This window comes from Pipistrellus hanaki (genome assembly GCF_964339955.1).
Source record: "Pipistrellus hanaki genome assembly, chromosome: 2".
In the NCBI taxonomy this organism is placed as follows: Eukaryota; Metazoa; Chordata; class Mammalia; order Chiroptera; family Vespertilionidae; genus Pipistrellus; species Pipistrellus hanaki.
In genome coordinates this window covers 60,809,752-60,836,070 of record NC_140504.1, presented here as the reverse complement: position 1 = coordinate 60,836,070, position 26,319 = coordinate 60,809,752, and the positions used below count along the sequence as shown (strand labels likewise).

At 39.4% G+C, this 26,319-nt stretch overlaps 1 protein-coding gene and 1 pseudogene across 4 annotated transcripts in view; one reads left to right on the top strand and one right to left on the bottom strand.

The window, feature by feature from the left end:
• Positions 1-17,955, top strand: part of ATP6V1A (ATPase H+ transporting V1 subunit A) — a 58,047-nt gene extending 40,092 nt beyond the window's left edge. For all 3 annotated transcript variants that reach the window (XM_084872034.1, XM_084872033.1, XM_084872035.1), the window contains exons 9-15: positions 2,778-2,900; positions 2,993-3,107; positions 4,774-4,837; positions 6,590-6,793; positions 9,219-9,313; positions 12,854-13,025; positions 15,572-17,955. In XM_084872034.1, the coding sequence (XP_084728160.1) occupies positions 2,778-2,900; positions 2,993-3,107; positions 4,774-4,837; positions 6,590-6,793; positions 9,219-9,313; positions 12,854-13,025; positions 15,572-15,664 (866 nt within the window). In that variant the 3' untranslated portion in view covers positions 15,665-17,955. The remainder of the gene's footprint in view (positions 1-2,777; positions 2,901-2,992; positions 3,108-4,773; positions 4,838-6,589; positions 6,794-9,218; positions 9,314-12,853; positions 13,026-15,571) is intronic.
• Positions 17,956-19,535: 1,580 nt separating this feature from the next.
• Positions 19,536-21,328, bottom strand: LOC311616457 (cerebellar degeneration-related protein 2-like; annotated as a pseudogene). The gene is made up of 2 exons: positions 20,486-21,328; positions 19,536-20,007 (listed from the first exon to the last, which is right to left on the bottom strand). The product of its transcript is annotated as a cerebellar degeneration-related protein 2-like (transcript).
• Positions 21,329-26,319: the final 4,991 nt, after the last annotated feature.

The following is a 26,319-nucleotide window of genomic DNA, read 5'->3' as shown; positions in this document are numbered from 1 at the left end:
AAATATTTTACCTATATCTTGAGAATATATCAATAAAAAACATTTACATATAAAGCTGCCCCAATCTTTTTAATGACTATAAAATGATGTATCTTCTATTACTGTGTTTTTTCCCCATATACTTTTGACTATCAATCTATCTCTGAATAAACCTGTATCTCTATAACATGAATCATCAGCTTTGAATTATTATATTTTGACTCCTGGATATGAAAGGTAAGAATATCACTGTATTTATATAGTACCTTCAATCTATGCTCCTACATCCATCCCAGCTTTTGGTAATTTTATTTCTACATTTTCAGGATTTATAATTTTTACCTTATATTCTGTGATCATAAATCTAATATCTGTATTAGACTTAGACCTATAATAAAATGGAGTCAGTGCTCACTGGCAGTCCTTTGACTATAGTTTCTCTATTTGCTTTGGGGTGGGCTAAAATTTTTGTAAGTTTCTTCAAGAAAGGCTAAGGAATTGGGACCGGTTTGGCTCAGTGGATAGAGCGTCGGCCTGTGGACTGAAAGGCCCCGGGTACGATTCCGGTCAAGGGCATGTACCTTGGTTGCGGGCACATCCCCAGTGGGGGGTGTGCAGGAAGCAGCTGGTCGATGTTGCTTTCTCATCAGCGTTTCTAACTCTCTGTCCCTCTCAATTCCTCTCTGTGTAAAATCAATAAAATATATTAAAGAAAGAAAGAAAGAAGGAAGGAAGGAAGGAAGGAAGGAAGGAAGGAAGGAAGGAAGGAAGGAAGGAAGGAAGGAAGGAAGGAAGAAAAGAAAGAAAGAAAGAAAGGCAGGCTAAGGAAACTATATTTCCTGAATTCTTTCTTTATAAGTTTGTTTTTTTTCTCTTGCCTTTCTATTTTAACAATAGTTTACTGAGTTTTTCATTCCTTGACAGTTCTTATTCTAGCATCTATGAACATGCTTCTTATTTTGGAAAAATTCAAGGATAGTTTCTGAAACATTTTCTTCCATTATAGTTATCTTCTTCAAAGTAGATATACTGAATTTCCTTTATCTATTTCCATATGCATAATTTCCTGTAATCCTTTTTATTTAGCCTTTTGTCTGTAAGTTCTATGGTGTTTATTTTTTATGTTGCTCCTAATGAGACCTTCCTTTTCTTCCAGCTCTTTGTTGAGTTCTGCTGGTTCATGAAACATCGTTTCTGATCTTACTGTATATTCCTTGAGATTTTACTTTGCAGTAGTATGAATTAAGATTTTCTTTTATTAATTAATTATATTCAGAGCTTTTATCTGTTCCTTTGTCATCATTATATTTTATTCTTCTATTCTATTTTTATTGTTTTTGTTCTTATACTGATGTTTACTATTATTCATCTTTGCAGGATATGGGAGGGTGTGACTTTTGTTATAGTCTAGAGAGCAGTGGTCGGCAAACTCATTAGTTAACAGAGCCAAATATCAACAGTACGATTGAAATTTCTTTTGAGAGCCGAAAACCGACTTCCTTGCATGGGCCACAAAGTTTCACTCACACTGTACTTGTGTGCCCACACGTGGTATTCTGTGAAAGAGCCACACTCACGGGGCCAAAGAGCCGCGTGTGGCTCACGAGCCGCAGTTAGCCGACCACTGGTCTAGAATAGCAGGAATTTTTCATGGTAATCTGTGGACTTCGTTATAGCATGGAATGATATAAGTAAGTCATTTTTCTCTTTTCCTCTCTTGCCAATAAAGTTTGTAACAGCAAAATCACAAGATTTCTTTCTCTTCCAGACTGCTACTCTGTGTTTTATTTTTGTACCCATCTTCCTTCTCCTTGATGCCATAACTGGGCCAAGGAACTTCTGCCACTACCCTTGAATCCCTTTTGCAGTGGCCCAAACAATTCTTAGTTTTGTCTCTCAAGAGATGTCTCCTAGTTTGCGGAAGCTTGATCTGAGATGTGTTGCATAGTTCTTTGTACTTCTTAGAGGGCATTTATATATGCCACTTAACCTGATGTATATAGGTAGATAGGGCAAGAGCTTTATTATTTTAACATATTAGAAAACCATACTGGGAAATGAAGTTATTTAGCTAAGGTCAATGACAGAACAGAAACTAGAATCCAGCACTTCTTTCTATAGGTTAGCTTCTTCAAACGGGTTAACTCTGTGTATGATTTTACAGGCAGGACTTGATCTGCATGCAGAATGATCTGGATAATTAATATATTACTCATGTTAATAACATGCTACTTTTGAAAAATAAGCTAATTGGTTAAGGGTTTTTTGGTATGTGTATATATGTGACACATAGGCAAAAACTATACTGGAAATTAATTTCAAACTTAATTATATTAATAGGGAAAAGAATAGAGAAAAAAACCTTTTCTACCTGTTAGAATGTATATCATATTAAGGAAGGCTAGGCTGTGGCAACAAATATACCTTAATACAATTACTCAATATAACAGATGTTTATTTAAGGTGGTTAGGGGACCCTTTACTCTGTCATTCTGGGCTGGGACCCAGACTGAAAAGAACTCTTTCATTTCAGCCTGAGTAAGTTAGAAGGAAGATGTGGCTTGCCTGGCAGTGAAACACATTAATTTGATTAGCTAGAAGTCAGTTTACACGGCCATATCTAAATGCAAAGGAGGTTATAGGAAATACAATTCGTCTGTGTGTCCAAAAAAAAAGAACCGATTTTGGTGAAACAGCAGATTGTCTCATGTACTTCTTGCTTTAAAGTGTTCTCAAGGGTGAAAAAGACAGGATTATACACTATAGTGTTATAACTTATAGTATTCTTCCCAATTTAGGAATTACATTGTCAGAATATTTCCGTGACATGGGCTATAATGTCAGTATGATGGCTGACTCCACCTCTAGATGGGCTGAGGCCCTTAGAGAGATCTCTGGCCGCTTAGCTGAAATGCCTGCAGGTAAGTCTGTGTATCACTTATTATGTAAGCAAAACTGATAGTTTTGGGGTACTGCCCTATACCTCTTTAAAAATTTTTTTTTCATTTTTCAGATAGTGGATATCCTGCATATCTTGGTGCCCGTCTGGCCTCTTTCTATGAGCGAGCAGGCAGGGTGAAATGTCTTGGAAATCCTGAAAGAGAAGGGAGTGTCAGCATTGTAGGAGCGTAAGCACCTAAACTATTTACTTTTCAAAGGATAAAAAGGGTCATTTGTTTTGAAGAGAAAATACTTAGCCACTCTGGGAACCGTGATTCCTAACCAGGTTGCACATCGAAGTCACCCAACGAGCTCTCTAGGTCATTTCTTTATGTTCTGGTTCCACAAATGTTACTTGGCTGATTATTACATTTAAGTCACAATATCGTAGGAACAACTTAGAAAATTATAGACATGTTATGGTAAGATTATATATATAAAAGGCTAAGTGACCGACTGTCTGTCCAACCGACCAACCGGCCGGTACATATGACATGCGTTGGCAATTTAAAAATAAATGTTGATTTGCACTTGCACAGTACATGTAAAGCTCTAATTGGTGCCAACGGCACACATGTATTTCGATCTGTCATTGTCAGCTGTGAATTTGGTTGTTTTGTTGACATTCAGTGTGAACCACAGCATGATTTAGTCATCGACCATCCAACCAACCGGCCGACCGGTACATATGATGTGCACTGGCAATTGAAAAATAAACGTTGACTCGTGCATGTGCACTACATATAAAGCTCTCACTGGCACCAAGCTCATGTGTGTTGTAGTTTTATGATACTACTAGAGGCCTGGTGCATGAAATTCATGCACGGGGTGGGGGGTGTGTTCTTCAGCCCAGCCTGTACCATCTCCAATCTGGGAACCCTCTCACAATGCAGGACTACTGGCTCCCAACCACTTACCTGCCTGCCTGCCTGATTGCCCCTAACTGCTTCTGCCTGCCAGCCTGATCACCCCCTTACCACTCCCCTGACAGCCTGATCGTGACACCAAACTGCTCCCCTGCCAGCCCCATTGCCCCTAACTACATTCCCCTGCTGACCTGGTCACCCCTAACTGCCCTCCCTTGCCAGCCTGGTCACCCCTAACTGTCCTCTCCTGCAATCCTGGTTCCCCTCCCCCCAACTGCCCTTCCCTGCAGGCCTTGTCTCTTCCAACTGCCCTCCCTTGCGGGCCTGGTCACCTCTAACTGCTCTCCCCTGCTGGCCTGGTTCCCCCCAATTGCCCTTTTCTGTAGGCCTGGTCACCCTGAACTACCCTCCTCTGTCAACCTGGTCACCCACAACTGCCCTCCCCTGCTGGCCATCTGTGGTAGACATCTTGTGTCCACATGGGGACAGGCATCTTTGACCACATAGGGGTGGCCATCTTGTGTGTTGGAGTAATGGTCAATTTGCATATTACCCTTTTATTAGATAGGATATTATATATACTGTTTTGACATGTAAGTTTTTTTCAGTAATGTAATCATCACACAAATATTTCTCCTAATTAATTTCCTTTCAGTGTGCACGAATCTGTACACTGGGCCACTAGTATTATATGATAAAAACAAAGTACAGATTCATGATCACTATTTAAAGCACACTTTGTTCTTAGTGCTTGTCTTCCTATTTCTTCTGTGTGATTAGAATAATTAAATTGCTTATAATATCTCTCATTTATCATAACTAGAAGGTATTTAATTATTCTTATTTATTTAAGATTTTTATGGAGAATTTTCTTTCCAAAGGTCATTACTAAAGTTGTACTAAAAAGCCATTTACATTAAAATTGACTTGCGTATACAAGTTATTTTTCATAAGCATTCCTAATGACTGTTTTTTCTTTTAAATTTAGAGTTTCTCCACCTGGTGGTGATTTTTCTGACCCAGTTACATCTGCTACTCTTGGTATTGTTCAGGTATATCTTTTCTAGTGTAGTCAACTTCCCAGCTTGACACCCCCTATCCTATCCCCATGGCTGTCCTAATGTTATCCAAATCATCATGAAGTATTTAATTTAGTCACTAAAGAATAGGTGATGGAAAGTCTGTTTTAGTGTTTTATGAACATTCTTATCACAGAAAGCCTTTAATGCTGTCTGTTCCTTCTTAGCTCTTTACCTAGGGTTTATAATATCTGTAAGTGGGAAATATATCCAAAGTAGCAAAGTTTTATTAGTGTTAGAGTAATACTAACCTTTAAGTTAGAGAAATTTTAAAGTATTTTAAAGCAATTTTAAAGTATTTTTTAGTTGATTTTAGAGAGAGGAAGGGAGAGAGAAACATTGATGTGAGAGATAAGGATTAATCCGTTGCCCTGATAGGGAATCAAACCTGACACCTTTTGGTGTACATGAGGATGCTCCAACCAACTGAGCCACCCTGACTAGGGTGAGTTAGAATGACTTTAGATGTGGAACAAATGAGCCCCAAAATGTGTATTGGTAAAAACTTTGTGGCAATTTTTTTCTTCTACTGGTAGTAATTCAGGGCTCCTTCCATCCTGTGGCTCTACTATCTCCTAGCCCAGGGGTTAGCTCACGAGCCGTGGTTTGCCGCTCTGTTGACTAATGAGTTTGCCAACCACTGTCATATACTACCCTTTACATCTTTGCACACATTATGTCACAATTGACTAATCCTCACAGCTTCCAACTGCACAGTAACATTTAGTCTAGTTCAGTGGTTGGCAAACTCATTAGTCAACAGAGCGGCAAACCGTGGCTCTCGAGCCGCATGTGGCTCCCGAGCTGCAGTTTGCCAACCACTGTCCTAGCCTAATAATTGTCTGCAACTGGCCGGCACAAAGGGAACCTAGAGAAGGCACACCTATTTTCTGAACCTTTAGCCAAACCAGACAAAAGCAAAGTTGGAAAAATGTTGCTTCTGCCTAGGCAGATGCTTCCCAGTGACAAGGCTTAAATGTTAGTGGGTAGCTAGCCAACTTAGTCATTAAAAGAAGCCTAAGTGAAACGTGTACAAATAGGGATATGGTGGGAAAACAAGTTGATGTGTATTATTCATTTGGGAAAAATAAAATATTTGGTTATGTTTTTGTCAGCATTATATTAAAGGAAATGGCAGAGGCTAAATTTATAACTCTCAAGGACCTTAACTTTTGCTAAAAGTTTGAGTTTTAAATTGTAGGGAAAGGGGGAGAAAGTTAGGGATGTATAAAATACACGTGAATGTTTGGCCTCAGAAAAATAAAAATGCTAGGTCTTACTGGACTGGCCCTTCATGATAGGGAACTTTAACCAGAACTTTTAGAGGTGGTTTTTTTTTTTTTTTTTATATTCAAAGGGAGTGTGTATTCTAGCTCAATGGGCATTTTCTTGTTCATCTGTTTATATTGCACCATAATAATATTCAAAACAATAAATTATTCTTTTTCTAAATTTGACACACTATTAAGGAAATTCAGATAAATTTTGATTTGTATGTATTATCCATCTTGAAATTGAAAAGAGTATATTTTTTAATTGCAAGTTTTATTCTATTTCAATTATACTTGTTAATACTAAAAATATACATTATGTGCTACCCCCCCCCCCCCCATATGTAATTACATATTCAGGCAGAATATACCTCAATACATGTTTTTTTTTAATTTTTTAAGAGAAATAATTCTTTAAATGATTGCAAGTTTGTTTGTTTTGTTTTTAAATCAGGTGTTCTGGGGCTTAGATAAGAAACTAGCTCAACGTAAGCATTTCCCCTCTGTCAACTGGCTAATCAGCTACAGCAAGTATATGCGTGCCCTGGATGAGTACTATGACAAGCACTTCACAGAGTTTGTTCCTCTGAGGACCAAAGCTAAGGAGATTCTGCAGGAAGAAGAAGATCTAGCAGAAATTGTACAGCTTGTGGGAAAGGTGAGTTATAAAATCCCACTGGAGTGTTGTAAGGACAGCTAGAACATTGGGTATGCAGATTCTCCTTAGCAAAATGAGTACTTAGGAAATATTTTCAAACTAATAGCATTTATAGATTATTTCTTTATTTTGGCAGATATTTGAGAGACCTACTTGTGTTGTGAAAGGTAAAATAGTGATTATTGCTTTGATTTTCTGTTGATGAGTAGCAAATCACTCTCACACTTAGTGACTTAAAAGTGTTTTATTACTCATGGTTTTGGGTTTGATGGCTTCAGTTATGTGTTCTTGCTTGGGATCCATATACAGTTGTGGTCATATGATGGCTCAGGCTGGAGTTATTTGCAAGTTTCTTCCTTCACATGTCTTGTGCTGGGGCTGGGATGTCTGGGATAGTAAAGGGTTGGCTGGGCATTTCTGTCTCCATGTAGTATGTTCAGGGCTCTCAAAGTGAATATAAAAAAGAAAGGAAGTGGAAGCCACCTTAAGCCAGGGCCCCAAAACTAATATAATGTGATTTCTGTCTTATTAATTTGGTCAAAGCAGTTTATAGAGCTTGCCCACATGCAAGGGGAGAGGCTTTCACTTCAGAGCGGTCAGAGAAGTAACTAAATTGTTAGAGCCTTTGTGTTCTTTTCAGTCATTTATAGCACTTCACATAGTCCTGGTTTTATTGTCGCTGAGAAAAAACTCTTGATTTACTTTTTTATTTTTTATTTTTCACCTGAGATGTTTATTGATTATATAGAGAGAGGAGGAAGAGAGAGAGGGAGAGAAAAAACATTGGTTGGTTGTGCCCCAACCAGAACCCACAACCTAGGTCTGTGCCCTGACCTTTTGGCATATGGGCTTGATTTACTTTTATTTCTTGAAATGGACTGTACCTGTCACCAACCAAATTAGAAGGGGCAGAAGTAGGATCTATTAAAATACATTTTTTCAGGACCACTATGACTAAGAAAGATTGGATCTGACCCACCATAACCTGTCCAGTTAGAACCCAGTTAGAAATCTTGCCTGGCCAGTGTGGCTTGGTGGTTGAGCATCAACCTATCAACCAGGAGGTCACAGTATGATTCTGGTCAAGGCATATGCCCAGGTTACAGGCTCCATCCCTGTTGGGGCATATAGGCAGCAGCCAATTAATAATTCTCTCTAATCATTGATGTTTCTCTCTCTCTCTCTCTCTCTCTCTTTCTCTCTCTCTCTCTCTCTTAAATCTGTAAAAATACTTTTTTTTTTTTAAAAGAAAAAGTTCAGGTGGGATGTTAATTGGGGTAAAAAAGAAGATATGTAATACTTTAAACAATGAAAGTTGTTGGATTTAAAAAAAAAAAAAAGTTACCTACATATCACTGGTTGAATTTTATCCAATATCAGGATTATTCCTTATTATTTCCAATGTAAATTTTTAATTGTTTCTGCATTTTTAAGCTCATTTAAAATGTTTCAGCATCTTCCATCTTTCATTGTCCTTGTATACATTTTTAAAAAATAAATTCAGGCTTCTCTCTATTAAAAAAAAATTAAAAAACAAGGCTCTGATGTGTGGTTATATAAAAAAAAGAAAGAAATCTATTATCAGATCACTCTGTGAGGTTGCTTTCTATCACTAGACATGTACATACCCCTTTTTTTATCCACACGTATTTGTCACAAAAATACAGATACTATATGATTCCACTTATATAAGGTATCTAAAGTAGTGAAATTTGTGGAAAAAAGAAAGTGTTTAGCAGAAAGGGGGGGGAAGAGGGAAAGGCAGTGGTAACAGTAAAAAGAGAGTTGTTATATAAACTCTAATCGGTATAGAATCTCAGATTTGCAAAATGAAGTTACGAAAATCTGCCCTAGCTAGTTTGGCTAAGTGAACTGAAGGGTCCTGGGTTCAATTCCAGTCAAGGGCACAGGCCCAGGTTGCGAGCTTGATCCCCCGAAAGGGGCGTGCAGGAGGCAGCCGATCAATGATTCTCTCTCATCATTGATGTTTCTCTCTCTCACTTTCCCTTCTTCTCTGAAATAAATAAAAATGTATTTTATTTATTTATTTATTTATTTATTTATTTATTTATTTATTTATTTATTTCACAAAGGGGCCTTCATGTTTTATTAGGGATACTGCAGAAGCAGGGCTTGGAAGCAGAGTAAAAAATGTATTTAAAAAAATGTTTTGAAAATCTGTTTCACAACAGTGTAAATATGTTGTATACTATTGAACAACACTTAAAAATGGTGAAGATAATAAATTTTGCGTTATGTTTTTTACCACAATAAAGAAGAACATCAATAAAAATAGTTATGAAGTGAATTTATAAATGGTAGGTGATTGTGTGTGCTCAGATAGTTTCTGCTTGCTCATTGATTACAACCATGGTCCCACATTATGGAAGTAAATTTCTAAAATTGCATTTTTTCTCTCTTCTAGGCTTCTCTAGCAGAAACAGATAAAATCACTCTGGAGGTAGCCAAACTTATCAAAGATGATTTCCTACAACAAAATGGATATACTCCTTATGACAGGTAACCTATCCTGCTATTTCTTCTTTTTCTTTTTATATGTAACTTTTATTTTTTTATTTTTAAATATATTTTTATTGATTTTTTTACAGAGAGGAAAAGAGAGGGATAGAGAGTTAGAAACATTGATGAGAGAGAATCATTGATCAGCTGCCTCTTGCACACCCCCTACTGGGGATATGCGTGCAACCAAGGTACATGCCCTTGACCGGAATTGAACCTGGGACCTTTCAGTCCTCAGGCCGATGTTCTATCCACTGAGCCAAACTGGTTTTGGCGTAACTTTTATTTTTTAATTACAGTTGATGTACAATATTATATTAGCTTCAAGTGTACAACTAGTGACTAGATGTTTATATGGCTTACAAAGTGATCACCTTGATAATTCTAGTACTCATCTGACACTATACATAGTTATTACAATACTATTGACTATTTCTTAGGCCATACATTACGTCCCCATGACTATTCTGTAACTACCAATTTGTACTTCACCTTTTCCCCCCAACCCACAATCCTTAACCCCCCCCCCCCCCCCCCCATCTGATAACAAAATGTTTTCTGTATTTATGAGTCTGTTTCTGGTTGTCTTGTTTATTTATTATTTTAGATTTCCCCATCTAAGTGAAGTTATACATTGTCTTTCTCTGACTTATTTCACTCAGCACAATACCCTTTGTGTTGAACCATGCTGTCCCAGATGGCAAGATTTCATTCTTTTTATAACTTGAGTCATATTACATTGTTTGTATACACCACTAATTTATCCATTCATCTCTCGATGGATACTTAGGTTGCTTCATATCATGGCTATCTAACCTAATAATAGAGTAATATGCAAATTAACCATCAGTCCTCTATACCAGCCAAGCCCACCAGCCAATCAGAATGAGTATGCAAATTAATCCAACAAATATGGGGGTTGATTTGCATACGCAAAGGGAGAGGGGAGTGAAGACTGAAGACAGCATAGAAGGAAGAGGGAGGCAAAGTGGAAAGCAAGGTGGCTGCAGCTGCTGGAGGGAAAATACTGGCAGCACTTGCAGGGCAAAGCGGGGCGAGGTGTGTGACCCTATGTGGTAGGTGTCTTGTAGGGACCAGTGTCATAGCCTCTTTAGTAACCCGAGCTGTGCACTTGTGGTGCCCTCTGCCCACTTGTAGGCTATGTGCATCCTTCTATTGCAATTGAGCCTTGATTGCTGTTGACACATCACTGGGAGAGATTTATGCACAGGCATATTGGCTGCAAGGAATGGCTATGATTATAGTGGAGGAGTTGCTATGCAGGGGTCTACCCCATGTTGCAGGAATTTCTTCAGCAGAGATCTGGCCCTTAATGACTTTGCCCCTTGAATGTGTAGCTCGTGGAGGTGATTTGGTGGTGCTTAGTGTGGTCTGAAGCTGTCCATCGGGTGTGTTGGCTCTAGGGCCTTCCAGAAGGTTCAGACTAAGGTTAGCCGTTGCCTATGCCCTGCCTGGGGCCACCTGGTAGGAGCTACAAAGTGATTTGCCGATGGCTGCTATTTGTGCTAAGCTTGAAGGTGCTTGGGAACTGCTAAACTAGGAACTGCTGCTTGTGTCGGGCCTAGGCCCACTTAGCTAAAAGTACAAGCATGTTGAAACTAGAGACTGCTTATTTGGGATTTGTGAACCTTTGAGCCAGTTTGCTAAGTTTGCTTTATGAGCCCAGCCAGGCCATTTGTATGTAAAAGTCACCGGAAATGGCAAGTTGGATAGGGCAGCATCTCAGGGAATTATCAAGATTGGCGAACAGTATTAACCAGGTTGATGAAGACTCAGGTAGGGCTCCCACCTGCCCACTCTGTGTGGAGAAAGGGCTCAGCAAAGGCACAGTGGCTTCTGCCTTTGTATCTGGGAGAAAGCTGCCCCTCCAGCTCTCACTGTGAGTACAGAGAATTCGGTGCCTTCCTGTATGTCCTAGGCACCTTTCATGATGCAGCCCCAGTGCTGGAGCTCAGTGTGGGTTAGTCTGAGTAAGGAACTGCCTGGGACTCCAGAATCCTGTCTCACTCAGCCACAACCCTTGCTGGTTTTTATAACCAGAAGTTATGGGGACTCTTCTTCCCAGCACTGGATCCCCGGGCTGGGGCAGGTGGGGGGAGGGGGAGGAGTGGTGCATGGTATGGGGATGGAACCCCTTGCTCCTCTGGGAGGACCTAAGCAACAGAAATAACACTGATTTTCATCTGATACTTGGGTGCGGGACCAGATTATTTGGAGTCTCCATCACTTGCACCAGTCCACATGGCTTCTTTATATCTGTTCAGCTAGATTTCAAGCAGTTGGAAGTGTGTGCCACATTTATCTACACTGCCAAATAGATTGGAAGTACCACTATTCCTTTTTTATTTGAGGATTTTTATCAAGGTGTTTTTAGTTTTTTTAGATTTTTAAAAAATTTTTATTGATTGGTTTGAGAGAGATAAGCAAAACCATCTTTAATTAGATTAAATTGTGGCTTAATGTACAGAGACTGAGGATCATTGCCTCTTTCAGAAATGTTTTCCACTATATCTTTTCACTGCCCATGCCTCCTCTACTCTTTTCCTAAATAATTTCTGCTTTCCTGCCTTATTTCACAAGCACCTATTCTTTTTTTCCTACCAAAGTTCCAAATAGGTGCCCTGCCAGTTCCTGCTGTTTTTTTTGTTTTTGTTTTTTTAACTTTTGTGTCTGCTATAACATGGCTCATTTAAAGTTCTTATTTCCTTTAAACTCTGATAATTTGGCCCATTCACCACAGGCTGGCTTTTCCCTCCTCGAATCTTATTTGGCCTTACGTAAGACAAAAGAAGGAACTGAACAAATAGGATTTCCAAAATGTAGACAAGCAGAAAATATGACAATATAATCAGTAAGGCTCAGAACCTATCACCGAAACTTAAGAAGCTCTAGCAACTACCTACACAAACATAACTCAATAAGGGGACAGTTCTTTGGAAGGAGAGTGATAGAGAGTATTCATGCAATTACATATGCAAATGTGTTTAAATTCTTCAGAAAGTTGTTAAGAGTGTGTGTGAATACAGTTGAATATTTGCTTGCATGTCTTCATTATTAAAATATAAATGAACTCCTTAATGTGGAAGAGGGCTTACTATTAACTTTAGGAAATTGCCATTCCTGTTTCTTATTCATATACCTTAACTGCTATCACAAGGGAATCTTTACAACTCAGTTATTTTACCATTTGGGGTATTCCTTTAATGGCATTGTACAAAAATCCTCAAAGAGGTTAGATTATAGTAGTACTGTTACCGTTCTTAAAAAATAAACATCACTTTTTACATTAAAAAAAAATATTTCTCTATTTACTATCCATTCTCTATTTTGAGACATCTTTGTCCAAAAACTGGTCTTTTCCACTATTTTTTTCATTCATTATATATCATCCAATGATTATAAGTAATCTGCATATTTAAGTAAAGAAGCTAATGCTCTCATATTTTATGAAATTTTACATAAAGAATGAACCTGCTTTGGATTTTGTTTTGTTAATTATTTTGGCTGTTCTCACCCTAGGTTCTGCCCCTTCTACAAGACAGTCGGGATGCTGTCCAACATGATCGCATTTTATGATATGGCCCGGAGAGCTGTTGAAACCACTGCCCAGAGTGACAATAAAATTACATGGTCCATTATCCGTGAGCATATGGGGGAGATCCTCTATAAACTTTCCTCCATGAAATTTAAGGTATATTTAGTTTCTGCTGTAACTTTTTTTTAGTAGGAAATGCTTATTTTTATTTTTTTAAACTATTTGAGTCCCGAACCTGGTGTATAAAACTTACATTTATCATTTTCACACATGTTCAGGCTATGGAAAACCAGGATAGACCTCAAAGTTATGTTCAAATAGGAATCCTAGTGCTAAAAATTAAAGTGTGTCATGTCTAAAATAAATGCTGATACATCTTCCTTTTGTTTTGTTTTTTTTCCTCATTTTTTTTATTAAGGTGTTATATGTGTACATACCTTACCAATCCCCACCCACCCATACTCCCATAAATGCCCTCCCTCCCCAGAGTTTTTCGTCCATTGGTTATGCTTATATGCATGCATACAAGTCCTTCAGTTGATATCTTATCTCCTCCATATCTCCTTACCCTTCCCGCTGTAATTTGACAGTCTGTTTCTTTTACTCTCTCTATATCTTTTTGTTCACCAGTTTATAATGTTCCTTAATATCCATAAATGAGTGAGATCATGTGGTGTTTTTCTTTCATTGACTGGCTTATTTTACTCAGCATAATGTTCTCCAATTCCATCCAGGTCGCTGCAAATGATAAGAATTCCTTCTTTTTTATGGCAGCATAGTATTCCGTTGTGTAGATGTACCATAGTTTTTTGATCCAATCATCTGCTGACAGGCACCTAAGCTGTTTCCAAATCCTAGCTATTGTAAATTGTGCTGCTATGAACATAGGTCTTTTGTTTTAACTTCCAGACAATTTAGTGCTAAAGTCATTGCTGAGCAACAATTACCTTACCACATCTGCCTATTCACATCCAATCCTATGCACATCCAAAATGACTTCTGCTGTTTACTTCTTTTAAGGATCCTATTACATAATATTTTTAACTTTTTAAAAATATATATATTTTATTGATTTTTACAGAGAGGAAGGGAGAGGGATAGAGATTTAGGGATATGCCCTCAACCAAGGTACATGCTCTTGACTGGAATCAATCAAACCTGGGACCCTTCAATCTACAGGCGGACGCTTTATCCACTGAGCCAAATGGGTCAGGGCTATTTTTAACTTTTAAGTGGACTATAATTTTTTTCAGAATTACAAAGATATAAATAGATAATTAAATGAAATTATCATTAGAAACTCAAATGTATAAGATTGTTTTTAAACATTTTATCAATTCAATTATATTTATTTCTGAGTTACAATATCCAAGTATATTTACTAATCATCTATTGAGAAATTGAGAATGACTCTCTGAAAATATATATATATATATATATATATATATATATATATATATAATATATTAAAAAATATATATATATTTTTTTTTAATATATTTTATTGATTTTTTATTAAACTTCTTAAATGTCATCTAAGAGTGGATAAGTCAACATGGCATGTGCATTATAATGAGAATATTATCAAGTCATTACATGTTTCTTTTGAAGGAATATTCAAAGACGGGGAAATGCTTATTGTATAACGAAGGGGGAAATCAGTTGCAAAGAATTCTATATATAATTTGATTCAAATTTTATTTCCAAATTTTAAATATTTATAGGAACAAGATAAAAATATGTATGTAATAGCAATGAATTCTAGTAGTGTGATTAAAAGTAATATCTTTTTTTTATTTACATGCACATTATATCAAATTAACATCACAGTTGCCTTTTTCTAAAATATTTTTTATTGATTTTCAGAGAGAGAGGAGGGAGAGGGAGAGAAACGTTGATCTGTTGCCTCTAGTACACACCCAAATCCGCCATCTGGGCATGTGACCTTTTGGTTTATAGGATGATGCTCAACCAACTAAGCCACACTAGCCAGGGCAACATCACAGTTGCTTTTTAATGTCATTAAATTTCTTCTGTGGCATTATTTTGTTGCTAGAGAGTAATATTCTCCTATTTTTAGGCACTTGGGAAATTTCCAGTTGTTGGTATAGCAACTTTGTTCATGCAGTTAGCTTTGTGAATTTTCCTAGTATAAATTCCCAGAAGTAGAATGATTGAGGTGGAATGATTGTGTCAGAGATTTTAAACATTTTTATACATGTTACTCAATTAAGTTGCTTTCCATAAGGATTTTAACTGTGGTGAATTTTAAGATTATTTTAGAAATCTTACTTTCCTGTCTCAATGTAATTCTATCAGATGTTAATAGTAAATTTCTAGTTTGACTAAATTAATTCCAACTGTCATATATGCAGTGAAATGCGTTTAATATGTGATGCATAATTTTCCAATATTTTGCATGTTGTTGAGGATAAATTCATTGGTCATTGAGTACAGTTAGTAGGCAAAATACAGTATTGAAATTTTGTCCTATTTCTGTTTGGTTGGTGTATTACACCATTTATACATTTCTACCCTTAAAAGAAAAAGGGAAATCAGGATAATTTTCACTCCTGCCTGTTGTTTACCAGGGTACCTCAATTAACCTAGTACTCAAAATATATTAAATATAAGCAACTTACTACATGTTCTAAAAGTTATTTTCCAAATGTAAATTGAATTCTGTCATGTTTTTTTTTCAGGATCCAGTGAAAGATGGTGAGGCAAAGATCAAGGCTGACTATGCACAGCTTCTTGAAGACATGCAGAATGCATTCCGTAGCCTTGAAGATTAGAACTGTGATTTCTTCCCTCCTTTTCCTCAGCAAGCTCTCAAATGTGTATATTGTCCTAAATTCCCCATCTCAAACTTTTTGCTGCTTTATTGTGTGGCTTTGAGACTAGTGCAGCTTTATGCCTGTTATCATTTGTTTCCCTGTTTATTTTGTAGGTCTTATACAAAACATTCCTTTGTTCCAGTGTTCCTTTCTCTGAAGTGGTGAATGTAGAAAATATTATATACAATGGCTACACTACTGTAAATTTGTATGTAGGCTGACGTCCCTCCTTGTCCTAGGTTTGCCCTTTCCTCATCGCCACTAAATTTAAACAAGACTACTGCATGTACTGTCTCTGCAGGGAATGGGGATGAAAGGTCAGATTTCTTTACATTGTGGCAGGTACTTTGTGAAACGATTTGATATCTATCTACATGGCAAGGTTATTTGCAGCTTAGCATTTTGCTAAGTAACTGCTTTGCGGATATATTTGCTTTTAAAATAACAAATGATTAATGTTTCAATTTTGCATTGCTTCCCCAGCATAAATCAGGAATATTTAAGGGGAACTGTTAGGAACTATGTTGTTTTTAAAACAGGCATTTTGGGGGCTCAGCATAATGTATGGATCAGTACCCTCTAAAAAAGTGAAAAGGGAGCCAGATGGTCAAATTTAGATTAACATCATTTTGATAAAGCTTATTTTGTTTCACTAGGAAAAATTCAGTATCAAGGACTATTCTGCATTATTGGGGAAGTCTTTTTAAAATTACATTTAGAACAATCACCAAGAACGTGGTCCCCATTACACCCTTTTTCTTTTCCTCAAACATCTTAGAAGCCTGAGCGTCTAAGAATCATGTGAGAGTGTGATGGACACTAAAATGTCACAAAGAAGATATTTAGTAGTAGTGAAAGGCTGTTTGCACATGTAAGAACCAGCTGGGCATGTGATCGTCATCCTTGGGACCAGAGTGGCATTATATTTTTTCAAGAAAATTGCGTGCGTCACATGTTTGCATGTTTGTTTGTTTAGTGAATTTTTGAACAACCAGTTTATTAATTATAGAAATTAATACTTTCACGTGGGGTTTGATTTATTTGCTCACAAGAGTTCTCAGAATATCTGTAGCCCTAGCAGCATAGCAGTTTCCATTTGCTTTGATAAGGATGAAATTGATTCTCGTATCTGCTGATAGCAGAATCTGAGTCAAGTGAAAAAAGATAATTTCTGTCTGTCTTTTAAATATTTGTTCTAAAATAAGGTTGCTGTGTTTGTAGCATGAGGCACACCACAGAGCAGCTGAGAGCAGCAGTTTCTCATTAACTCCTTCTGACCAACTGTGCTGGCCCATTCCCTCCTCTTTAGAAGAGGAAAGGGCATGTGAACGTGTCTAACAATCTCAACTACCCCAATGTAATAGCATAAATAAAGTATTTATTTTATGCCTTAATATGTTGTTATTTAAATTTTTAGGTAATGTAGTTCTTTTGGTCTGGTAAGGAAAGATGCGGGCAGTACAGAATTCAGCTGTAGTTTGTTTAATCTTTGCAAATTGCATGTTTTTACAGTTCAGGACAGGTGTTCTTCCATACAACTTTTTATAACCTTTCAGAATACTGGAAGAGAAAAATTTTGCAGTGGTTTGTTGAGGTATGGACCTAATGGTGCTGCTTAATCAGTTGGCTTCCAATGTGGCCTCCTACCCTAAGACCAGTGGAAATTAAAATAATTTCAAAAACTTTCTTTTCTACCTTAAACTTACCAGCAGACTAGGATTGTGATGGGAATGAATGATATGATGAAAGAAAGTTTGACCAAGTTTTTCGTTTTGTGGGTCTTTTTTTTTTTTTTTGTAGTTCTGAATTTGCAATGTACATTCTTACTACTTTTGAAGAATGTTGATGAGTGGGTGTGAAAATGCTAGAGAAACTATGCTCAGATACTCATTTTAAGTGTCCCTTCACCTATATGTTATAGAATTCAGATTGGTCACTGATCATATTTCTTTAGTAAGAATGTGTTAAAATTGCAACAATCTTCTAAAAACGATGCAGTTCTGTATTTATTGTGCTATGCCTGGTCCTAAGTGGAGCCAGTTAAACAAGTTTCTTATGTATTTTTCCAGTGTTAAATCTCACACAATGTACCCTTTGGAAATTTCCTTCCATCCTAAAGAATGAATAGAAGAGACCCTATATATATATATATATTGCCTCCTCATCCTTGAGATTTCACTCTCTTTATGTGAAAAGTTGTGCATAATTGTTAAAATCTATGAAAGAATAAAAGTGGATTTAAATTAAAATTTTTCCCTGTGTATGTGTGTGTGTGTGTGTGTATGTTAAGAAAACATGCCACCTTGTTATATTTTGATAATGTTTTCAGTATGATTTTTAAGTTTTTTATTTCTCCCGTTCTTTATAGATTGTTACTTAAGATAATGAAATTGAATTGGAGCTCTCACTATAGACTGCAAAAAGTCCTATAATCATATACACTATGATTTGGAAATGTAGTACCCAAAATCCCATACCATTCTGAATATTGTTTTAAATTTAAGAAGTAAATGGTTTGTAAAATACACTTATAAATTAAAGGATAGGGTGGTACTTATTTGTTTTTTGTAAATGAACTAAAGCTTGTAATTCAAATTTTACAAGTCAAATTATTTAAGATTCAGTCTAGCAACATGTTATTTGGTACATATTTTATTTCCTTACATGTATTTTATTTTCTTCATAGGTAGTTTCATTTGGTTTTTAGAAAAATATGTACAATTACTGGAATCTTAGTTCTCTTAAATAGTTTTAAATTAAAGTATGCTAGTGCGAGGAGCTATCCATTTCCACAGTTAGAATGATGCCAACACTGTTCAGTAAAGCAGCGGACAGGGTTCCTGCAGCCAAGCCCAGTCACTGACAGCAGCCGCAGGCATTGAGCAGGTCAGCTGCTCAGACAGCACAGGAGGGGTTTGTCCCCTTTGTTGGGATTTAGGAAGGAAAGAGGTGTGAGCTCCGCTACCCTAACGCTGTGCCCCGCGTGAACACACCTGGCCGCTGGTGAAGGCCTTCGGAGGGCAGGCTGACAGGCGAACTTGGGTCAAGCAGAGCTGGCCTTCCTGCAGGGTGCTCAGTGCTTTACATCTGTTAGGATTACCTGTCACAGTCCCACTGGTAGCAAAGGAGACACAAAGGTGTGGAAGACTTGTTAATGCTGTTTTTTTGGATTAGACCCCCTCTTTCTCCTGAATGGTCTTTTTTTTGAATTCACAGTATCCAACAGTGCTTGGGAACAGTTCAGGTTGGAGGCTGACTTCCACATTTAAAAATATATATATATATTTTATTCATTTTTTTACAGAAAGGAAGAGAGAGGGACAGAGAGTTAGAAACATAGATCAGCTGCCTCTTGCACACCCCCTACTGGGGATGTGCTCGCAACCAAGGTACATGCTCTTGAACGGAATCAAACCCAGGACCCTTCAGTCCGCAGGCCGACGCTCTATCCACTGGGCCAAACCGGTTTTGGCTGACTTCCACATTTAAGAAGTTATGCCAGGAGGCAGCAGGGATCGCCTTAGCTTAGTTTCCCCGGGTCTTTCCCAGGGTAGCAGGCACTGTGTATATCAGTACATCCTATGGAAGCTCCAGGCCTACCTCTCCAGGGCACAGCTCTGCCCCCTGCTTCTGGGGCTTCTCAAGAATGGCAGCGCCAGCCAGAGGCCAGTTTGTCATGGGAGAGACTTACTGCGGGGCTTTAAAGGGAACTGGGTTGGGAAGCTGATCTCAGGAGCCATCCTCTTTCCTCACTGTATATACACACTTGCCGAGTAAGCAAAATATTGAGCAGTTTCAGGCTTTGGGGTACACCAACACATGTCTGAGATAGGAGATGAGCAGGAGAGGGGGAGGCCCTGTTAAGGGGAGGGGAGAGAACGATATTTCACTTTCTGCTTGGCAATCTCCAGCTTTGTCTTCTGGATGCAGCTGAAGATCTCCTTAAAGAGTGCTTTGTATTCAGGAGGCTCAGGAGAACCAGCCCCGAGGGGGTCCCTGGCAGTTGGGTCCTTGCCTGGAGCCCTGGCAATCTGCACAGCCTTGTGGGACAGCAAGTCCCCCTCCTGCTGCTGGCACTTCTTCAGCAGCTCCTCGTACTTGGCCTTTGGCACACTATACTGTGTCCACTTCCCGCAGCAGGGACACACCCCTCTGCTCCACAGCCGTGGCCCTCCCGATGCAGGTCTCCTCGTGGCCCTTCACAATGTCCCCACCGGCCAAGCTGCTGAGCACGGTCTCTCTGCTGCTGTGCTTAAGAGGCCTCAGGCACCATCAGCAGCGTCTCCTCCAGCAGGCTCTGGCTGGGCTCTTTGTTTTTGGGGTTTTTTTTTGTGTGTGTGTGCGTGTGCGTTTTTTAATTAAATTATTATCTGTGTACATATCTTACCATTCTCCCCCCTCCCAGTCATGCCCTCCCTCCCCAGAGTTTTATGTCCATTGGTTGTACTTATATGCCTGTATACAAGTCCTTCGGTTGATCTATTATCTCCCCCAGATCTCCCTACCCTCCCCGCTGTAATTTGAGTCTGCTTGTTGCTTTACTGTCTCTATATCTATCTTTTTGGTTCATCAGTTTATAATGTTCTTTATTATCCATAAATGAGTGAGGTCATGTGGTGTTTCTCTTTCATTGACTGGCTTATTTCACTCAGCATGATGTTCTCCAATTCCATCCAGGTTGCTGCAAATGATGAGAATTCCTTCTTTTTTATGGCAGCATAGGATTCCATTGTGTAGATGTACCATAGTTTTCTGATCCAATCATGTGCTGACGGGCACCTAGGCTGTTTCCAAATTCTAGCTATTGTAGATTGTGCTGCTATAAGAGGGACAAATAAAGAGTCGGGCACCAGCTTTTTAATCTCATTCCTGAAGGGATGCTCCCACTGCAGCACCTGCCGCATTTCAGTCACCTCAGGCACCAGCTCCAGCTCATTGTTCTCCTTCAGCACAAGCCGGTACTCCTCCTCCAAGGCCATGTGCCTCTGCCACTCCAGGCTCAGCTGTGCCTGCAGCGTCCTCACAGCCTTCTTCAAATGCTTGTTTTCTTCTTTTCAGGGCTTGGCTGACTTGGCAAGGAAGTGATCTTTTCTGCAAACACGTGGTCATACGCAGTGTTGGCGTGGGTCCTACAGCTCTTTCAGACCCAAGTGGCTGGGTGCCGACTTTTGGCCACCTTCCCCTGGCTCCTTCTCCCTTGGCCAGATGACTTCAGCTCCTCCACTTGGCTCTGGAGGTGATCGATGTTGGCTTGCAGGCATTCGATTGTTTCCGTCAGACTCAGAATTTTCTGTTGTGAGGCCTCGCTGTCAGCAACCAGCTTTTGATTTGTTTCTTCCAGCTCCCTTGCTGTGACGTGTAGCTGCTCATGGACCTTCGCATGCTGCTCATTCATCTGCCGCAGGAGCTCGGCCTGCGTGGTCAGGTGCTCAGTTCCCTGTGACTGCTCCTGTTTGGTGGTATACATTTGCTGAAGAGAATCCTCCAACTCTGTGTTCCGATCCAGTAATGTCTTCCCAAGCTCAGCCGCAAGTTAGAGGTTTTGCTGGAGGTCCTGGTGATCGGACCACGGCTTGTCCTTCTCCATCTCATGAACCCCTCCACCAGGTTTCCCGCCACCATCTCTGCCAGATCTCCCAGGGCAGCGACCCTTGCCGCTGTCCTGCCTCAGCCGCTGCCCCGGGTGCTTTGCCAGCCCCTCCACCCTCAGCCAGAGCCACCCTCTGGCGGGACACGTGGCCGCTGGTTCACCTCATGTCACCCAACAGGCCCCAACAGTGGGGCACCTGGTACGAGCCCACCAGCCACAGCCCTGACCCAGCTCGTCCGGCCAAAGCCAGGCCCAATGTGCTCTTTACATGCATTTTTAAAAAATATCTTTTTGTTAATTTCTGAGAGAGGAAAGGAGACGGAAAGAGAGACAGAAACATCAATGATGAGAGAAAATAATTGATTGGCTATCTCTTGCACACCCCTTACTGGAGATGGAGCCCACAACCTGGGCATGTGGGAATCGAACTTTGACTTCTGGGTTCCTAGGTCAACAGCTCAACCCCTGAACCACACTAGCCGGACTTTTTACATATATTTTTAACAATTCTCAAGGAAGTAAAAAATCAGTGTGAAGTGAACAATTCTATTACTATTGAATGCCAAGGTTATGTAGAGAGGAATATTTAAAAATTGATGAGAAAGCTTATGATAGAACTAGTGACCCAGTGCATGAAATTTGTGCACATTAAAAAGGAATTAGAGGAAATATTTTAATATTGCTATTTGTCCTTTCTCTATAATAGAAGTGTCAGAGATGAAGGAAAATTAGTAAAATGTATATGAAAATCTTCCTCCTGTCAGAGTCTGGGTCACACCACAGGAACCAGGGTCAAGTCCCTACACACCCATGTGAGCCTCAAAATTGCACAAGACCTGGACCTGGCTGGCCCCAACCCCATTGGACTAGATCCAGCCTAGCCAGCCCCATCCTGTCAAGTCCCGCCAGGGGGGGGTGCACAGCCTCAGGTCGCCTGGCCCAGCACAGAGGGACGGGTGGGGGGTGGGCCCTGAGGTCCCCCATCAAGTCCTGGCAGGCAGGGGGCACAGCCTGAGATCCCCTGTCAAGCCCCACCAGGTGGGGGGGGGGGTGTAGCCTCAGGTCCTCTGCCCCAGCCCAGTGCCACGCAACCTCAGGTCTCTGCTGATTACTCATTAAGGCTAGTTAAGGGAACTCAGCCTCCACTGTGGGTGCAGCCATCTTGTCCGTCATGGTATGATGGTCAATTTGCATATTCCCTCTTAATTAGATAAGATGTTAGAATAATTTTGTTGTTAATCCTCACCCAAGGATATTATTCCATTGATTTTTTTAAAAGAGAGTGTGGAAGGGTGGGGTAGATACAGAGAGAAAGAGAAACACTGATGTGAGAGAAACACATCAATTGGTTGCTTCCAAAATGTGCCTCCACCAGGTACACACCCTTAACAGGAATCAACCCAGGACCTTTCAATCCATGGGCTGGCCCTCTATCCACTGAACCAAACTGGATAGGGCTGTTTGGACAATTTTTAGTCTAATTGGTAATATCCCAATATCTTCTTAGTTTTAATGTATCGATACAGTACAAGCACAAAGAAGGGAACGAACTTCCCAAAGTGGGGTGTGATAAAATTCCCCTGAAGTTGTTCTAAGAGCTTCTTATAGTTTGAGTTTCCCAGAAGTTGACTCAGACACTTAGTATTTGACTGCAGGCAGTTTGCTTGGGAGGTGACCAGAGGAAACACTATCAGATTAGTAGAGACTTGAAACAATTTAAGGAAGACAATAAAAGTGTTCATTATCGAGCAAGTCAATACTTTAGACTATTTAGAACAATTCTGCCATGGAGTTCTAGGAGCAAGTGAAGAATATGAACCTCAATTTTCCCATCTGGGGTGTAAGGAAGCTAGAGTACTTCCATCAGTTATAGACAGCCAGCTCCTGTCAATCATTCATGGAAGGCTGTTCCCATAAAGACAAGGAGAGTCAATGTCCAGCACAGGCACATAGGAAGATCAGACACTGGTGGCCATTGAAAGCCCTCTGTAAAAAGGTGCAAATGGGTGTGCTCTGAAATGGTAGTCATGGCCAAAGAGATTTATATACGGCACTACTAGCAACTGCTTCAGGTTCCTTAAGCAAGATGGCTTAAGTAACTGAAAAGCCATTGTTGACTGGCTAGTGTGGCTCAGAGGTTGAGCATCAATCTATGAACCAGGAGGCCATGGTTTGATTCCCGGACAGGGCACATGCCCAGGTTGTGGTCTCCATCCCCAATAGGGAGTGTGCAGGAGTCAGATGATCAATGGTTCTGACGCATTATTGATGGTTCTCTCCCTTTCCCTTCCTCTCTGAAACCAATAAAAATACTTTGAAAGGAAGTTTGCTTATTTTTTAAAGAGAACCTCTGTAAAGAGGGTTTAATTTTTTAAATTGATTTTTAGAGAGAGAAGGGTGTGAGGATAAATTTGCATATTGCCTCTTTATTATATAGGATCATATATTGCATTGTGTGTCCACCACCCAGAATCAAACCTGTCACCATATATTTGACCCCCTTTACCATTTATTCCCCCACCTCCCTTTCCTCTGGTAACTACCATTCTGTTGTCTGTGTCTGTGAGTTTTATTTGTTTTTCTTGATTGTTCATTTGTTGATTTTAGTTTTATATCATACATGTGAGTGAAATCATATGGTTCTTAACTTTCTATGTCTGATTTATTTTGCATAGCATGATATTCTCAAGATCCATTCATGTTGTTGCAAATGCCAATATTTCATCTTTTCTTCTGGCTGAGTAGTATTCTGTTGTATATATGTACCATATCTTCTAATCTATCAAAGGATACTTCACCATCTTGGATCCCCTTCTATTTGAATTTTTCAGTTTAGAAACTCTCAGTTCTCTTTGCAACCATATTTGGCAACTGTGAATAATGCTGCAATGAACATAGGCAAGAAATAGGGGGAAGGGGGACACCCCAAAACAATTTCTTTTGCAATTGCAATTTCTGTCAGTTTTAAATAATAGCCTTGCTGGGTAGAGTAGACTTGGTTGTAGGTCCTTGCTTTTCATCACTGAATATTTTGTGCCATTTCCTTCTGGCCTGGAATTTTTTTGTTGAGAAGTCAGCTGATACTCTTATGGAAGATTCATTTGTATGTAACCTTCTTTTGCTGCTTTTAATATTCTTTGTCTTTAACTTTTGCCATTTTAATTATGATGTCTTGGCATGAATTTTCTTTGAGTTCATCTTGTTTGCACTTGTTTTCACCAGGTTAGGGAGGTTTTCAATCATTTCTTAAATAGGTTCCCAATCTCCTGCTCTCTCTCTTTTCTTCTGATATCCCTATGATGTGGATGTTATTACACTTAATGTTGTCCCAAATGTCTCATCAATTATCCTCATTTTAAAAAATTCGTTATTGTTTAAAGTCTGTGCCCCCCTCCTCTCCCCATTGACCTCTCTCTGGCCATTTCCACCCCACAGCACATGCCCTCACCCTGCTACTGTTTGTGTTCATGAGTTATACTTATATGCATGTATACAAGTCCTTTGGTTGTTCTCACTTACACTCTCTGACTCCCCATCTCCGCCTTCCCTCTGAGGTTGGACAGTCTCTTCAATGCTTCTATGTCTCTGGATCTATTTTTGTTTATCAGTTTATGTTGTACATTATATTCCACAAATGAGTGAGATCATGTGATATTTATCTTTCTGCCACTGACTTATTTCGCTTAGCATACTGCTCTCCAGGTCCATCCATGCTATTACAAATGGTAAGAATTCCTTATTTTTTATAGCAGCATAGTATTCCATTGTGCAGATAGATGTACCACCATTTTTAAAAATACATTTTATTGATTTTTTTACAGAGAGGAAGAGAGAGGGATAGAGAGGGATAGAGAGTTAGAAACATCGATGAGAATCATCGATCAGCTGCCTCTTGCACACCCCCTACTGGGGATGTTCCTGCAACCAAGATACATGCCCTTGACCGGAATCGAACCCGGGACCTTCAGTCTGCAGGTCGATGCTCTATCCACTGAGCCAAACCGGTTTTGGCTGTACCACCATTTTTAATCCACTCATCTGCTGATGGGCACTTAGGCTGTTTCCAAATCTTAGCTATTGTAAATTATACTGCTATGAACATAGGGGTGCATTTATCCTTTTTGATTGGTGTTTCTTATTCCTTGGTATATATTCCTAGAAGTGGGATCACTTGGGTCTAATGGGAATTCCATTTTTAGTTTTCTGAGTAAACTCCATACTGTTCTCCACAGTGGCTGCACCAATCTGCATTCCCACCAGCAGTGCACAAGGATTTCTTTTTCTTCATATCCTCGCCAGCACTTGTCATTTGTTAATTTGTTGATGATAGTCATTCTGACAAATGTGAGATGGTACCGCATTGTCATTTCGATTTGCATCATGTTTTCATATGTCTCTTGACCTTCTGTATGTCCTCTTTCAAAAAGTGTATATTGAGGTCCTGAGGTGGGACCTTTGTAGATGAAATAACCCTTTGGATTCTCAGCTGCAGCACGTGCAGGGCCAACCCTTTTCACATCTCCATCCTTCCTACCAATCTTGTTGTGGCCTCTTCTATATATCCTTGGTTATAAAACTTCTGTTCAGCTTGTCTTCAGTTGGTTATTCAGGTCGATTGTTCTATATCTTTTTTTAAAAATAAATCTTTATTGTTCAGATTATTACAAATGTTCCTCTTTCCTCCCCTCAATTGCTCCTCTCCCCCAGGTTCCCACCCCACCCTCTGCCCTTTCCCCACCTCCCATTGTCCTCATCCATAGGTGCACAGTTTTTGTTCAGTCTCTTCCTGCACCCTCTACTTCCCTTTTCCCTGAGAATCATCAGTCCACTCCCCTTCCATACCTTTGATTCTATTATATTCAACAGTTAATATTGTTCATCAGATTTTTTAAATTCCCTTGGTTTTTAGCTTCACTTGTTGATAGTTACGTATTTGTTGTTCATAATTTTTATCTTTATCTTTTTCCTCTTCCTAAAGAACCCCCTTCAGCAATTCATATAATTCTGGTTTGGCGGTGATGAA